General features: G+C 48.9%; 1 protein-coding gene across 1 annotated transcript in view; it reads right to left on the bottom strand.

The window, feature by feature from the left end:
• LOC142563522 (neprilysin-11-like) overlaps positions 1-16,116 on the bottom strand; it is a 34,733-nt gene extending 18,617 nt beyond the window's left edge. Inside the window, exons 1-4 of the mRNA XM_075674400.1 lie at positions 15,857-16,116; positions 14,340-14,567; positions 12,784-13,138; positions 725-841 (exon numbers count right to left, since the gene is read on the bottom strand). Of these exons, the coding sequence (XP_075530515.1) occupies positions 725-841; positions 12,784-13,138; positions 14,340-14,567; positions 15,857-16,116 (960 nt within the window). The remainder of the gene's footprint in view (positions 1-724; positions 842-12,783; positions 13,139-14,339; positions 14,568-15,856) is intronic.
• Between the last annotated feature and the right edge of the window lie 487 nt (positions 16,117-16,603).

Raw genomic sequence — 16,603 nt, 5'->3', positions numbered from 1 at the left:
TCAGTAGTATCGAACAGGAATCAGACTGAATCAATTTGGAACACCAGGCCCAACTGCAGTTTCTTGCGGAAATTAGAAGACGCTTTACCTAAATTTTTGCGAACACTCTTACACAGTGCTGGGACTTTCGTAAAATGTTTTTCATTTCCTTTGTAAATTAATTATATATTTAAAACAGGCACTGCATTCCTAAACAAACAGCCGCGGTGGCTGGCAAGTATGGCGTTGTGCTGCTTAATACAATGTAGCGAGATCGATTCCAGAAGGTTACGTTCGCATTCGGAGTGGGGCGAAATGCTAAAACGCTCTTGTACCGTGCTTTGAGTGCGCGCTAAACAACCTCATGTGCCAAAAGAGATTCAGAGCCCTCATCTACGGCGTCTTTTACAGGCCCCGAGTTGCCTTGAGACGTTAAACCTTATCAGTTTTTCGGACAGCCTGTAGATTTGCGAGAAGGCGAACGTGAGCTCCCAGCTAAATCACATTGTGGATGGTTAATTTTTTTGTCGCATTACTTATTACATTACCGGGTAGTGAAACACAGTGATCTGCGGCATTGTTTGTGTTATCGAAAGAATTTTTCAGCCGATAGTAGTGAAGGCTGCAGTGCACCGTATGCCACTATATAGAGCGGGCAAATTGAACCGCGTGTCAAAAAATCTTGCGGTATATACGGTCGTGTCACTTTCATACCATTTAGAATACGGTGGCACATTATACTGACCTTCCAGCCCAAGACCAACAGCACGTCGACCATGGTGTTCTCGAAGCGGGTCAACGTTCTCCACAGGAAGAAAAACGGGCTCTCGCTAGAAGCCAGGAGGAGGTCTTCAGGGCCAACCTGCGAGAAGTACCCATCTTATGTGTCCAATGTTTTAGTGCAATCAAAAAGAGCTATCATTCAACCGGAACCAGGTATACAATAGATAGCAGCCAAATGATATGTAGCTGCCGCAGCACCATGACAGTGATTCGGACTAGTTGACTTGTCCCGCTGGAAATCTGAGTAGAGCTAAAAAAAGAATGGCGAACATAAGTTAGTTATCCGACGTGTTTTCGTGCCTGATGTCTGTCCTTGTCCTTCTTACATAGCGTTACTCACATTCCCCGTGCTTGAGCGCCCTCGCAGCATGCATGCTTTTCAGCCGCAGGACGTCGTGTCGGCTGTTATTCCAAACGCCTGCTTGACTTCACAACACCTGGACGCCAGTGTATTAAAACCCTCCTAACGTAGGGTCACATGTGAGTCGCATGTGTAGTCCAAAGCCTTCAGCCAAAATGTCATGACTGGACCTTAAATAACCTACCTATTTTTTCTCTTAATAATTATAAATGCAGAGATCTGTTCTTGTTGCACCCTCAAAGCAAACAATGAAACCAGGAAGAATACCTATAAACAAAGTATTTTATTCTAGCTGGAACCAGGGCATCAAAACTAAAAATCTTTCGGGTTCGGTTTGGGTTCGAGCCCACGCTTTTTGGATGTGGTTGAGATTCAGCTTCGGAGCAAAATTATAACGGTTCAAACCGGTTCGGAGCTTTCTGAACCGGTTCATTCGAGATCAAATGGGTGAGCATCATCATCACCAGCCTATTTTATGTCCACTGCAGGACGAAGGCCTCTCCCTGCGCCAACCGATTCCAACTGGCTCCCGCGAATTTCTTAATTTCATCGCCCCACCTATTCTTTTGCCGTTTTCGACTGAGCTTCTCTTCGCTTGGCACCCATTATGTAAACCTAATGATCCACCGGTTATCTAACCTACGCATTAAATGACCTGCCTAGCTCCATTTTTTCTCCTAATGTCGATTCGAATATCGCCTATCCCTGTTTGCTCTCTGATCCACAACGCTCTCTTCCTGTCTCTTAACGTTATGCCTAAAATTCTTCGTTGCATCGCTCTTTGCACGGTCCTTAACTTGTTCTCCAGCTTCTTTGTCAGTCTTCAAGTTTCTGACGCATAAGCCAGAACCAGTAAAATGCACTGAGAGTTTACACCTTTCTTTTCAATGATAATGGTAAGCTTCCAGTCAGGAGCTGACAGTGTCTGCCATATGCGCTCCAACCCATTTTTATTCTTCTGTAACTTTCCTTCTCATGATCAGGGTTCCCTGTGAGTGATTGCCCTAGATAAACGTACTCCTTCACACACTATAGAGGCTGACTGGCAATCCTGAAATCTTGTTCCCTTGCCCGGCTATTCATCATTATCTTTGTCTTTTGCACATTAATCTTCAGTCGCACACTTACACTCTTTCCGTTAAGGTTCTCAATCATTTGTTGTAACTCGTCTCCTGTGTTATTAAACAGGACAGTGTCATCTGCAAACAGAAGCTTGGTGATATAGTCGCCGTTGATCCTCACTCCTAAGCGTTCCCAGTTTAATAGCTAGAATACTTCTTCCAAAAACGCAGTGAACAGCATTGGAGAGGGTCTGTCGCCTTGTTTGACCCCTTTCTTTATAGGTGTCTTCCTACTTTTCTTGTCGAGAATTAAGGTGGCTGTGGAACCTCTGTAGATATTTTCCAAGATATTTACGGCAGCGTCCTGTACTCCTTGATTACGTAAAGCCTCTATGTCTGCTGGTACCTCTAGTGAATCAAATGCATTTTCGAAATCTATGAAAGCCATATAGAGAGGCTGATTGTATTCTGCGGATTTCTCGATTACTTGATTAATGACATGGATATGATCCATTGTAGAGTATCCCTTCCTGAAGCCAGCCCTGGCTTGACTAAAGTCAAGTGTTGCCCTTATTCTATTGGAAATTATCTTCGTGAAAACTTTATAGAATACTCGAAGAAAGTTAATGGGCCTAGAATTTTTCAATTCTATAACGTCTCCCTTTTAATGTTGGCATTTTTCCAGCTCTCTGGGACCCTTGAAGTCGATAGACGGTTCGCATGAAGGGCCGCCAGTTTTTCAAGCATTATGCCTCCTCCATCTTGGATTAACTCGACTGGCAGTCCATCTTCTCCTACCGCTTTTCCCCATTGCATGTCGGCCTTTCTAACCTCATCGCTAGTTATAGAAGTAGTCTCTGTAACCTGTTCATTACTACTTCGAATGGAGGTATCGTGGCTCCTCTGGGTACTGTACAGGTCAGAATAGAAGTCTTCCGCTGCTTTTACTATGCCTTCAAGATTGCTGATGATATTACCCTGCTTATCTTTCAGTGCATACAACTTGGGTTGTCCTATTCCAAGCTTCCTTCTCACTGATTTCATGCTGCGTCCATTTTTTACTGCTTCCTCAGTTTTTCTCACGTTATAATTTCGGATATCCCTTATTTTTTTTGTCAGTTTTGACAGTTCCGCAAGTTATATCTTATCTCTTGAGTTGGACACTTTCATTCTTTGTCGTTTTTTTCTTAGGTCCTTTGTTACTTGGGAGAGCTCGGCTACTGTTGCCTTGGTGCCTTACCTCCCACTTCAATTGCTGCTCCTGGAGCCAACCTAGTTACGGTTTCATTCATTACCTCTATGTCATCTTCGTCATCTCTCTGTTCTAAGGCTACATATTTGTTTGCAAGTACCCGCCTGAGTTGGTCTGCTTTTACCGTTATACTGCGTCTAGGTTGGCCTGTTTCTTCCTGACCAATTTAACTTTTTCTCTCTTCAAATTCAGGTGAATCCTAGACCTCACTAACCTATGATCACTGTACTTTACCTAACACTTCAACATCCTAAACTATGCTGGTATTGGCAGAAATTACGAAATCTATTTCAATTCTTGTTTCATCATTAGGGCGTTTCCAGGTCCACTTCTTGTTGCTACGCTTCCTAAAGAAGGTGTTCATTATTCGCGGCTTATTCCTTTCCGTGAATTCTACCAGCATCTCTCCTCTATCATTCCTAGAATCGATGCCGTAGTTGCCAATTGCTTGTTCAGCAGCCTGCCTTTTCCCGACTTTTGCATTGAAGTCGGCCATTACTACAATATACTGATTTTGCACTTTCCCCATAGCTAATTTAACATCTTCATAAAACTGATCTACTTGTCATAATCATGACTGGATGGTGGAGCGTACGCGTGTAATACCTTTAATTTTTACCTGTTATTAAGGTTGATTACGACTACCGCTACCCCTCATTAATGCTGTAGAATTCGTCAATGTTGCACGCTATGTCCTTATGGATTAGGAATCCTACTCCGTATTGCTTCTTGTCTGGGAAACCTCTATAGCAGATATGGTCGTTAGTCAGCACTGTATAAGCCTCAACAGTTCTAACCTCACTAAGGCCAATGATATCCCAAACAATGCCTGATAGTTCCTCAAAGAGTCCTGCTAAGCTAGCCTCCCTCGAGAGAGTTCTGGTGTTAAAGGTTGCCAGGGTCAGTTTCCATTGGCGGCCTGTCCGGTTCCAGATAGTATTAGCACCCTCTGCTGCGTTACAGGTCTCACCGCCGCCTTGGTCAGGTGCTCCGCAGTTGCTCAGCACTGAGGGCCGTTGGTTGAACGAATGAGTTATTATGGTGGGAGGGGCCGAATACTGCACCAAAGAGGTCAATGCCTGTTCCGGTGAGGGAGTGTCTTTTGTTGAAGCTTAGTGGGTCTTCCTAATTTGGTTGTACCTGGATTAGTATAGCCCCACTGGCTCTCGGTATCTTTTGCCGGTGTCAGGCGCCACTCCAAGTCTGGAGTGGCGCCTGTAAATGGGTACAAAGAAAAAAATTACTGGCTCTCCCGTAATCGAGAGTAGATGTAAGCATGAAATGGCAATAAGCAAAACAGATTGGGTGGAGATGATACTAGCCACAATTCTATACCAGTTCGCAACTACTATAATATGCTAATTCGGAACGGCACACCCTACCACACCACACCGCACCACGCCATACTGTGCACTGGTTCATATGGGCGCAATAGTTTCCTGTCACAGAGAGAACCTCATTGCAAGTCTCGTCTCGTCAACAGCCATCTGCCGGACGCTACCGGCGCTGCTAGTGTGCCGAACGTGCGGCAGACATCATGGACCACTGGCGTTGAAAAGAGCACAGCCAACTCTGTCTCAGTGCCAAAGGATGACAATCAAGTGTTTAGTGACGTCTATCTGCCGTTTGAAACGTCGGTATTAGAAATTACAAAGAAAACTTCAGCGTAGTAGAAGTTACAGCTTCAGTGATATTCTGAACAAGCATTAGGAAGAACACGGAAGCAATACTTTTTGTAAGTTGCTTGGGAGTAACTGGAGTATGTAATGCGGTCCTGTACAAGAGGTGGGGGGATCTCGTTTTGTTCTCGCAACTTAATTGGCCCGATGTTCTCGTTTAAGTGCCCGGATGACAGCTCTGGCTTTTGGCTCAAGGTCACTTGGAGGTCGCTCGGGAGCTGAGAGCATTTCATGCTTAAAAACAACATTTGCGTGCTACCGATTTTTGGAAACTTGCGTGGTGCTCTTGAAGGAACTTATAAACAAGTTCGCTTGGCGCATTGTGTAGAAGACTGGAACATGCTCGCGAAGAAGTCTCATAAGTGCAAAGTGAAGCCCGTAAATGTTTACACGTAAATAGTTGGAGTTCTTCTCCACGTGTACGCAGCAACTTTATGACCAGCTCTCAGTAAAAAAAAAGCAAGAAAGCTTTCTTACGCAACTTATTTGCAAACGCCTCACTAACACAATGCAACTGTAATTAGTTCCCACCACCTGTGCTGCATGGTCTATTAAAACCGCGCCTTAGTCGCATAAAATATATATTCCACATAATACCCCTGTCAAGCGGCCAAGTTAAGTGCACTTACGGAGAGTGCACTCGGTTTTAAGTGCACTTTCCCAAATCTAAACGTCGCTAGCGGAGCGTACTCGCCGAAGAGTGCACTCCGGTCGGAGTGCGCTCATGGAACGCACTTTGGTGGTCGAGTGCGTAGCCTCGCCGCCAGCGGTTTCAACGATGCAAAATGTAATGCATAGAAAACAGACATAGAAGTTCATTCTAGCTGTCGAACAGCTTTTAACAAAATAATCAGAACAGAACTCGCTGATATTCTGTCCTAGCAGGATCAAATGCCACCTCGTTGCACGCTACCATGTTGTTCTGGATTGGCTAGGCATTCGTCTTGGCCGGCCTTGACTTGTAACACTCTTATGATAAAAATATTTTCGTTCTTTGTTGAATAAATATAGATTAAGTTTTTTTTATTATACAAGTAAAAAAGGTTTTTTTATTTTAATCTACATCTTCAAAAAATATGATTTTAGACTGTCGTGATTTTGTTTTTAGTGCGAGTGCGCTCTGTTTTCCCGTTTAGCACCGCGTAGCCTAAAGTGTCACTCAAGGTCCTGAAGTGCACGCCCCGTAAGTGCACTCAACTTGCCCGCTTGACAGGGGTATAAGATCCTCGCCGTCGTATAGTTCATCGGCCAGTAAATGCATGACGGCAATTAGTTCAACTTAGCAGGGGCATTTTCTGTTGAACACCTGAGCGCGGATGCGGGGATCTATGAGGGATAGACGGAGCATACCTGCAGGCGCCGAACCTAAGGCATCACTGAGTGCCACTACGCCGAGCCACGCTCAACGAAAGAAAGACAAATGAAGGCCTCTCCAGCATGTCCAGGGAGTAGCCGCGCGCCGCTTCGGCAGTTGCCAAACGCACCGGCACACAAACGCGTACTGCACGCCCTATAGACGAGCCTAAATTCCTTAAGACGGCGATCAGAAGTGAGTTGCTGGCACTGAGCTTAAAAGGATGTGAACCTGTCATCACTCGTTCTAGATGGCAATCCGCTCGCACCCATAGATTGTGGCTTGAGACGCATGTTTCACTGCAGCTCTATTTCGATTTTGGGGATGACGAAGACTCGGGGTTGACAGAAGGCGCGTGCGCGCACCTGCGAGGTTGGTTTATTCACTGCAGGGGTATATCGGATCTACGTTTGCAACAGCGCGATCATCATCATCATCATCATCATCATCATCATCATCATCATCAGCCTGGTTACGCCCATTGCAGGGCAAAGGCCTCTCCCATACTTCTCCAACTACCCCGGTCATGTACTAATTGTGGCCATGTAGTCCCTGCAAACTTCTTAATCTCATCCGCCCACCTAACTTTCTGCCGCCCCCTGCTACGCTTCCCTTCCCTTGGAATCCAGTCCGTAACCCTTAATGACCATCGGTTATCTTCCCTCCTCATTACATGTCCTGCCCTTGCCCCCATTTCTTTTTCTTGATTTCAACTAAGATGTCATTAACTCTCGTTTATTCCCTCACCCAATCTGCTCTTTTCTTATCCCTTAACGTTACACCCATCATTCTTCTTTCCATAGCTCGTTGCGTCGTCCTCAATTTAAGTAGAACCCTTTTCGTAAGCCTCCAGGTTTCTGCCCCGTACGTGAGTACTGGTAAGGCACAGCTGTCATACACTTTTCTCTTGAGGGATAATGGCACCCTGCTGTTCATGTTCTGAGAATGCCTGCCAAACGCACCCCAGCCCATTCGTATTCTTCTGATTATTCTGCAGTCTCATGATCTGGATCCGCGGTCACTACCTGCCCTAAGTAGATGTATTCCCTTACCACTTCCACTGCCTTGCTACCTATCGTAAACTGCTTTTCTCTTCCGAGAGTGTTAAACATTACTTTAGTTTTTTGCAGATTAATGTTTAGACCCACCCTTCTGCTTTGCCTCTCCAGGTCAGTGAGCATGCATTGCAATTGGTACCCTGAGTTACTAAGCAAGGCAATATCATCAACGAATCGCAAGTTACTAATTTATTCTCCATTAACTCTTATCCCCAATTCTTCCCAATCCAGGTCTCTGAATACCTCCTGTAAACACGCTGTGAATGGCATTGGAGAGATCGTATCTCCCTGCCTGACGCCTTTCTATATTGGAATTTTGTTGCTTTCTTTATGGAGGACTACGGTGGCTGTGGAGCCGCTATAGATATCTTTCAGTATGTTTACATACGGCTCGTCTACACCCTGATTCCGTAATGCTTCTATGACTGCTGAGGTTTCAGCTGAATCAAACGCTTTCTCGTAATCAATGAGAGCTATATATAAGGGTGGTATGGCATAGGGAAAGATGAGGTCCCAGTTGGTGCGGTTGGAGGCGACATACATCGAAAGCATGCCGCCAAGAGTTCGGTTAAAGCGTTCTGTCAATCCGTTTGTTTGCGGGTGATATGCGGTGGTACAGCGATGAATAATGCGGCATTCAGCGTGAAGTTCTTGAATGAAATCGGCGAGAAAGACGCGGCCACGGTCGCTCAGGAGTTCGCGGGGAGCGCCATGACGTAGAACGAAGCGTTGAAGGAGGAAGGAGGCAACGTCACGAGCCGTCGCGGCTGGCAGAGCGGCCGTTTCTGCATACCTCGTGAGATGGTCTATAGCTACAATGACTCAGCGAATGCCAGCAGCTGTGTATGGCAGAGGCCCTTATAGGTCTATCCCAACTCGGTCAAAGGGTCGCGAAGGGCACGGCGAAGGTTGCATTGGTCCAGGTGTTGCATTGGTTCTTGGTGTGACTGGCTAAGCCTACGCTGTTGCGTCTTCTTGTCCGCGTCCTTCGTGTCGTCCACAGCCGTGTCGGACTTCTTTGCCATAATCGAAGCGAAATTTCGAATAAAGCGGCGGAAGTACGAGCAGAGGCCAATGAAACTGCGCAAGTCTTTTAGAGACATTGGCCTCGGGAATTCTTTAAGAGCACGGAGCTTAGCGGCATCAGGGAGAACGCCGTCCTTCGACATGACATGTCCGAGAATTGTCAGCTTGCGTGCCCCAAAGTGACATTTTTTCAGGTTTAGTTGGATGCCAGCGTCACTGAGACAGCGTAAAACCTGTTCCAAGCGATGAAGGTGAGTAGGAAAATCTGGTGCGAACACTACTACATCATCCAAATAACACAAGCACGTGTTCCGTTTAAGGCCTCGAAGAATAGTGTCCATCATCCGCTCAACAGTCGCGGGCGTGTTGCAAAGTCCGAATGGCATCACCCGAAATTCGTATAAGCCATCTGGTGTAATGAAAGCAGTTTTAGGCTTATCTTCTGCAGTCATAGGCACCTGCCAATAACCAGAGCTTAGATCGAGGGAGGAAAAGAACTCTGCACCTTGTAAGCTGTCGAGGGCGTCGTCGATCCGCGGCAATGGATAAACATCTTTTCGGGTTATTTTGGTTAGGCGACGGTAATCCGCGCAAAAGCTGATCGAGCCATCCTTCTTTTTAACTAAAACAACTGGCGATGCCCATGGGCTGTCGGACGGTTCAATGACACTACGCTTTAACATGTCACATACTTGCTCATCAATGACGCGTCGTTCTGTCGACGATACGCGGTAGGGTCGCTGCCGTAGCGGTGAGTGAGAACCGGTGACAATACGGTGAAATGCAGTCGTGGTTCGGCCCAGAGAAGTGCTATGGCTGTCAAAAGCAGGGCGAAATTTCTCGAGGAGACGAAGAAGGTCATGGCGCTGCGTGGGGCTTAAGGCGTTGTCGATGACGTGGCTGAAAACGTCTTCAGGCGATGTGGCAGGTACGGGACTACAGTAGAGGGTGTTGACCTCTGACGATCCAACAGGAAATTACAACGTGGTAATGGTGTCGTAAGGCTCCACAGTGCCGAGAGATTCACCGCGAAGCAACGTAATCGGGAATGGGAAGTGGTTGTGTATAGGAAAGTGAGTAGCATCAGCTTGAACGCTAAGCAGCGCAGTTGGGAGTGGTGAGAGGTGGCGGTGAGCGAAAGCAGTGGAAGGCGTGAAGAGTAAGGTAAAGTCGGAGGCAACGGAACAGGATACAGGTGCCAGAACGTATGCGTGCGGAGGTGTATGGATGTCGTCAGTGAGGGACAACTTGGTGCAGGAAAGCGAAACGTCATCAGATATGGCATTGCCAAGCGAAGAGAAGGCGAATTCTGCACGGGAGCAATCAATGACAGCTTGGTGACGGGAGAGAAAGTCCCAGCCTAAAATAATATCGTGGGAACAGTGGGGAAGAACGACGAACTGGACTGTGCAGAGCACTCCTTGAATTTCAAGTCTGGTGGTGCACGCAGCCACCGGCTGGACGTGCTGTGCTGTGGCCGTGCGGAGTAAAGAACTGAAGAAAGGCGTCGTGACTTTTCGTATTGAGCGGCATAGTTTTTCGGCAATTACAGATATGGCGGCACCTGTGTCAATGAGGGCAAGCCCAGAGACGCCTTCAATAGCGACATCAATAACTTTGGGCGGCGAAAGAACAGGGCTTGGGCGTTGTGACGATGACGCAGTTCTGGCCTCGGGAACTGCACCACTTCGTTTTCTGTGTCAGCAGGAGAGGGACGTCGACGCATCGGGGAGAGCGAGCGACGACGAGCAGAAGGAGAACGGCGGTCGGAAACTAGGCGAAAGCTTGGGCGGGGAAGGGGTAAATCACGGTCTGGAGCGTAAGACAACGGATGGTCGTACGCGGCTGTGCGCGGGTCGTCATGTGGATGAAATGGACGGCGGCGGCACAGGCGTGCAGCGTGTCCGGTAATACTGCACGAATAGCAGATGGGCAGATTGTCCGGTGTGCGCCAGGAATTAATTACGCGATGGGCTTGAGGTCGTGGCGGCGTGGCGGTAAAAACAGGGCTAGGCATCGGAGGCGGAGCCCGGAAGGTCGGCGGTCGTGGTCGTGCAATGGCGTCGGCGTAAGTCAATGGGGCGGTGAGTTGAGGCGCTCGTTCCAGAGGAAGGACCCCGGACACTTGTTCTTCTATAACGTGTCGTAGGGTCGGACTAAGGGACGAACTTGACTCCGGTGGGTTGGAGATGAGGGAGAGCTGGCGAGCAACTTCTTCCCGGACGAAAGCTTTGATTTGCGAGAGGAGGGTGGCATCTGGAAAAGGAGAGGTCAAGCCAGACAACGATTCCTGATGGGGAACAGGACGGCGGGTGAGGAGGCGTCGACGGCGGAGCTCGTCATAGCTTTGGCACAGTTCAATAACTTGGGCAACAGTAGAGGGGCTCTTTGAAATGAGCACCTGAAATGCGTCCTCGTCGATACCCTTCATTATATACTTGATTTTATTGCCCTCAGTCATGGATGCATCGACGCGTTTACAGAGATCGATGACATCTTCGATGTAGCTGGTAAAGTTCTCACCAGGCTGCTGAGAGCGCGACTGCAGACGCTGTTCGGCACGAAGCTTTTGAACAGCAGGGCGGCCGAAGACCTCGCTAAACTTTGTCTTAAACACCGTCCAGCTTGGGACTTCGCTTTCGTGGTTTGACATCACGGTGGTCAATTTCGTCATGTCATCCCATTTGTTGTTCAGACTGACGCGTTCGTATGATGAGAGCCAGTCATCAACGTCGTGGTCGTCAGTGCCGCTGAAGATGGGAGGGTCCCGCTGACGGAGTGTGCCGGGGCATACGGAGGACTGGGGAGCAGGTGGTGGTAAGCTCGTGGCGCTTGCAGTTGTCATGATGGCAGGGAGAGTCCGGCTGCGCAATTCCAAGATTAAAGGAGACCCAGCAAACCTCCACTAATTATGGCAAAGAAGTCCGACACGGCTGTGGACGACACGAAGGACGCGGACAAGAAGGCGCAACAGCGTAGGCTTAGCCAGTCCAATGCCTCCTTTACAAGATGCCAGCCGCGTTGCTCGCTTTCCCATTGCGGCGGCGGTTCCCTTAGTTGAAGTTAGTTCAGCATAAATTCCGTGAGGCGGCGCTCATTGCCTTTTCAACTTCCGGCGGATGTCGCAGCGGCGGCTGAATGCTCCGCCGGCGCTTTATATGCGCGGGCGTCTGTTAGCGAGCGTTATCGCGGGCCTCCGAGATGGCAACAGACGCCATGGTAATCTCAGAGGCCGCAGCACGTGATCTAGGTTGCAGACGTCCGCCACAAGTGGCGCTCGTTGCCTTTTCGCGGAGGAGAGAAAAGGGAGAGGGCCAGGAACCGAGTTTACGGACAACGCGGCTGGCATCTAGTAAAGGAGGCATTGGCCAGTCACACCAGGAACAGCGTCTAGTCCGAGCCCCACTTCAGTAGCATTGGCGATCCGGCTGCGGAGCTCTGCACGGCGCACTTCTTATTCTTTACAGTTGGTTATATTTCGCACATTTCTCTATCACCTGACTGATAGTGTGAATATGGTCTATTGTTGAGTAGCCTTTACGGAATCCTGCCTGGTCCTTTGGTTGACAGAAGTCTAAGGTGTTCTTGATTCAATTTGCGATTACCTTAGTAAATACTTTGTAGGCAACGGACAGTAAGCTGATCGGTCTATAATTTTTCAAGTCTTTGGCGTCCCTTTTCTTATGTATTAGAATCATGTTAGCGTTCTTCCAAGATTCCGGTACGCTCGAGGTCATGAGGCATTGCGTATACAGGATGGCCAGTTTTTCTACAACAATCTTCCCACCATCCTTTAACAAAACTGCTGTTACCTGCTCCTCCCCAGCTGCCTTCCCCCTTTGCATAGCTCCCAAGGCTTTCTTTACTTCTTCCAGCGTTACTTGTGGGATTTCAAATTCCTTCAATTGAATTTCAACAGCGCGATACCGACGGCCATATACGAAGGACTCTGAACCAAAAGAAGGTTCGCGCTTCCGGACAACCACTAGTGCAGAAAGGCAGAAAGACCAGTCGTACGTAAGAGCAATTTTAGCCCAAAGGAGCTCGTTTAGCCTGCGGTGCTTACACGTGAGCAAGACAGCAGCTAAGAAACACCTCCCCAGTGAAGATGCTGCCATTGCTAATGCGTTAGGTAACCGACGATTTCTTCCTCTCTTTTTCTTTCCTTTTTTTTAAGTGCATCATCTCAAAGCAGCGTGAGAGAGTGCCGCAGCGTGCGCCCAGCCATACCTGTACGTCCGGCTTGAGGTAGCTGTTGAAGACTTCCAGCCAAGCGCTGTCGCTGATGCGGCCGCGGGTGAGCGTGGGCAGTTGTCTGAACTGGTAGTATCGCGGCGAGTACGGGTGATTGGCGCGCGAGATGATGTCGAGCGTGAACAGCTCGGCGCGCACGCGTGCCATCCGTTCGGCCACATCTCTCAGCCGGTCAATCCGGGTGGTGAAAGCGCGCAGGCAGTCCGAGTGCATGTCGGTGGTTGTGGTGCGCCACGACTGGCTATCCACGTCGGCCACCATCAGTGAGTAGCCCTCGTCGGTGAGCAAGTAGGGCACCAGGGTGAATTTCACCAGCAGGTGGATGTTGTATCTGGGCGCGGATATATACGGGAGGAGTCGAATACACATTGACGAGTGCACATATAAGAAACGAAAAAGAAAGCCGCATGAAAAATGCGTATTTATGTGAATATCGTCAGTGTAAGTTTATTACTCTTTTTAGTGCGTGATGGTCCCCATACGCAGGCCTAGCACGTGTCGAAGTGTCTGTGCTGCACTGCGGTACGCGAAAAGCCGCTGGTGCTTGAAGTAAAAAGCATCCTAAGCATCCTGCAGGTCATGCAACGCCGCTGGCTATGGGCGGCTAACACGACAACGGGACGCCGTCTCCTAGAGCAGTCGTCTTTATATTTCCCGTCGCTTACGTTGCGCCAAAAAGAATAATGTATAGCAAGCCTAAACACCAAGTTACACAAGAATAAGTTGTTCTACAGTCATTATGGCGCTGCACAGGCGAGAGAGACTTTTGTAGGTGGCAGTAGGTACCCCGCCCCGGTACGTTGTTCTCTTCGACAAACTTCAACTTAATTCGCATATATGGGCTGCTGCGTGGTGAATATTCTATTGATCTATAATTTTACGCAGACACAGGCCAACCCAATTTTACAAGTTCCGAGCAGCTACAGCTATGTCTATCCTGCGAAGTGTACGCACACACAACGATACACTCTGTGGGCACGCGTCTCGCACGCTCCACATTCCAGCCAAACAGATCACAACTTTGATCATAGCTCAGAAGATAAAGTGTACGGCTCCAAGCCGCACCTCACAGCAGGTATGTGGGTTGAATGCTCACTAAAGCACGTGAGAGACTCTCACTTTTCCTCGCCGGATAACATTACACATCGCGCCTATACATGGTCGACGCGCGACTTGCGTATAATATGTTTATATTGGCTCCACTTCGCATTTGCGTTGGCTTAGCAGGATTGTGGATTTTCTCTCTGAAACTGCTTGCAATGGGGCTAAAAAAGTATTTTTTCGCTAAGAACTTCTTAAGTTCCCGGGCACGTGCACAGCCCAATCCACTTATAGTGGCCCCATTTCTAACAATTCATTACTAGATCCCTTCAGAATATTTATCGTCATTACCTTTTCCGTTCACCGTGAGAAAATAAACCACATGTAACGATGCGATTACTACTGCGCGTTGGATATAACGCCCCATGTTCTGACCTTCAAGTTCCGCGCGACCATCGCGCTTACGGCTTGAACCTAGCGCGTGTGCTCACCGAAGCCCGAGGCCGACGAGGAAGCTGAGGAAGTCGAACTCCTTGCGTGGTGGTTCGAGAGAGGGCCACTCGAGGTGGAACTCGGCGAGCAGTTCGTGCAGAGCGGCCGTGTGTTCTTGCTTCTCGGCCATGACGGCCAGGCAGCGCTGGTAGCCCGCAGTCACCCGTGAGCCGGACGTGAACGAGAAGCTGCTGGGGCTCTTCTCCAGCTCTTGGAACAAAAGCAGCCTACGGCGTATTAAAAAAAAAAAAACAGCGTCCACGCGGTCAGTCCGCGCTTGTTATGTACTGAAGACACATGAAAGAGAGGAAAGGATGCAGAGTGGCACACTCCTCCTTTGCAGGACTGTGCAACGTTTTAAACGAGACACGGATTCGCAGGACGATGGAGATTTGAAGTAATCAGCAATAGCCGAACAAGGGATGTCTGAGGCTCAGCGTTTCCACACGGGCAACTTTGTCTTCATTGCAGCAACAAGAAGGCAGGCCCCTGCAGATGAAAAGTCCCCTTTTCGAAATGTTGGCTCCAACCTGATAGGTTGATGCACCTCTTGTTTGACCACTTGTTGATCACTTTTGTGAGACGTTCGTGTGACGGGGAGAGATGACCTGTACTGAAAAATATCAAATTTCTGTAGAATCGGGATGCTGCGGAAGCCCGCAATGCAGGGCGTGACTTCTAGTTAATGAGTGTCACTTCAGTAGGCCCGCTCCAACTGCCCCCCCCCCTCTTTTTTCAGAACACGTGAGAGAAGTGCTTTTCTTTCGTTTTTTTTTTCTTCACCCGCGTTAGATGTACTTGAGCGAATTTAAAAATTGGTCAAATGGAATTTGATTGGCCCGAAACAACAGCTGAGCTATGTGAGATAGCATATACATGGAAAATTTAAGGATTCATTCTGACAACCCGAGTTCTTTGATGTGCACCTAAATCTAGGTGAGCATGAGCATTGCTGAACGTGCGCTTGCGTGCAAATATGCAATATGAGTCAAGTTGCAGGCAAAATTCACCCAATAAAATTATGGGTCCACGCGGCGCTTCACTCTGGCGGCCATTTGTGCGCTGAGCTCGAAGCAGTGCAGCGGGTGGTCGCTCCACAGTGCGTAAGTGCGGGTTTGAATTGTCTGGTTCGACTATCATCTGTCTTTGGCAGGACCGTGCTGTACATTAGCAGAACCTTTGAACAGAGCGTGGTGAGCTGCAAAGTACGTTTGCGTGATGGTTGAAAGCGCCACACGACAAGGAAACAGGGTTGTCTTTTCTTTCTTTGGGTCACTTTGCCTCTTCCGCCCAACCTGTCAATCTTTATGGTATTCAGAGTCGGCGATAATGATGAAGTGCGCAAGCTGTCAGCTATAGCAATACCGGTATAGTAAAAGCGCGAGTAACGGTAGCCTGTACATAACCGGCCGTTATCATGGTGGCTGCGCAAATAGACCTCAGAGAGCACCTGTCCCGCGATCCATATAAATGTGCTGCACGGAGTGCGTCGTTGACGGGAGACGTCGCCACGTACCTCGTGCGCGACGCGAGCAGTTCGAACTGGTCTCTGGTGCCGCCGTGACTGCCGTTCCAGAATCCGCACACGTGGTCGTAAAAGTTGTCGCACGGGTCCACGCGGCGGTTCACGCTGGCCGCCAGTTCGGCGCTGAAGTCGAAGCAGTGCGACGGGTGGTCGCACCAGGGGAACAGCCGGTCGGTCAGCCAAATGAAGGACATGCGCAGCGCGCAATAGACGCACGACAGCGCCAGTTGTATGGGGAGCCTCGAGGACATGGACCGACGGCGGAGCCTTCGCCTTCCAGCGCCTCTCTCGATGAGCCTCCCTGCAAAGTGCCCGCTTAAAGTCGACCGACCACAGTAAGTGTACTCGACGAACGCGAAACTGAAACAAGCGGGTGGCGCAGAAATGCAGTTTACGGCGAAACGGGGGTGGCACCGGCCGCTAAGGAGCTTTTTCTGTTGCCTTGTTAGCGGACGCTTGTCGTTGGCGCGCGCTCAGAACGTCACATTGGTCGCGTGGAGGGCGGGAGCAGGGCTAACCGCGCTTCCGAACGAGAGAAACAGTCGGCCGACGATGTTAGAAGCCATGCACGTGCAAAATCCGAAACTGCGTCCACATGTCCGCAGGTAACCAGCACAAAAGCTGTCAGGGGTTAGTTATCTTTCTGCAACTATAAGCGGTACTCATATAGCCTCGAAAGTGCCGCACATCTACTACGTTTTATCGCCATCACAGGGTACAATGCACATATGTCCTTTG

The sequence above is a fragment of the Dermacentor variabilis genome, chromosome 1 (assembly GCF_050947875.1).
Source record: "Dermacentor variabilis isolate Ectoservices chromosome 1, ASM5094787v1, whole genome shotgun sequence".
NCBI lineage: Eukaryota > Metazoa > Arthropoda > Arachnida > Ixodida > Ixodidae > Dermacentor > Dermacentor variabilis.
Note: the sequence above shows the minus strand (reverse complement) of the source record. Positions and strands in the feature narration are given on the sequence as shown.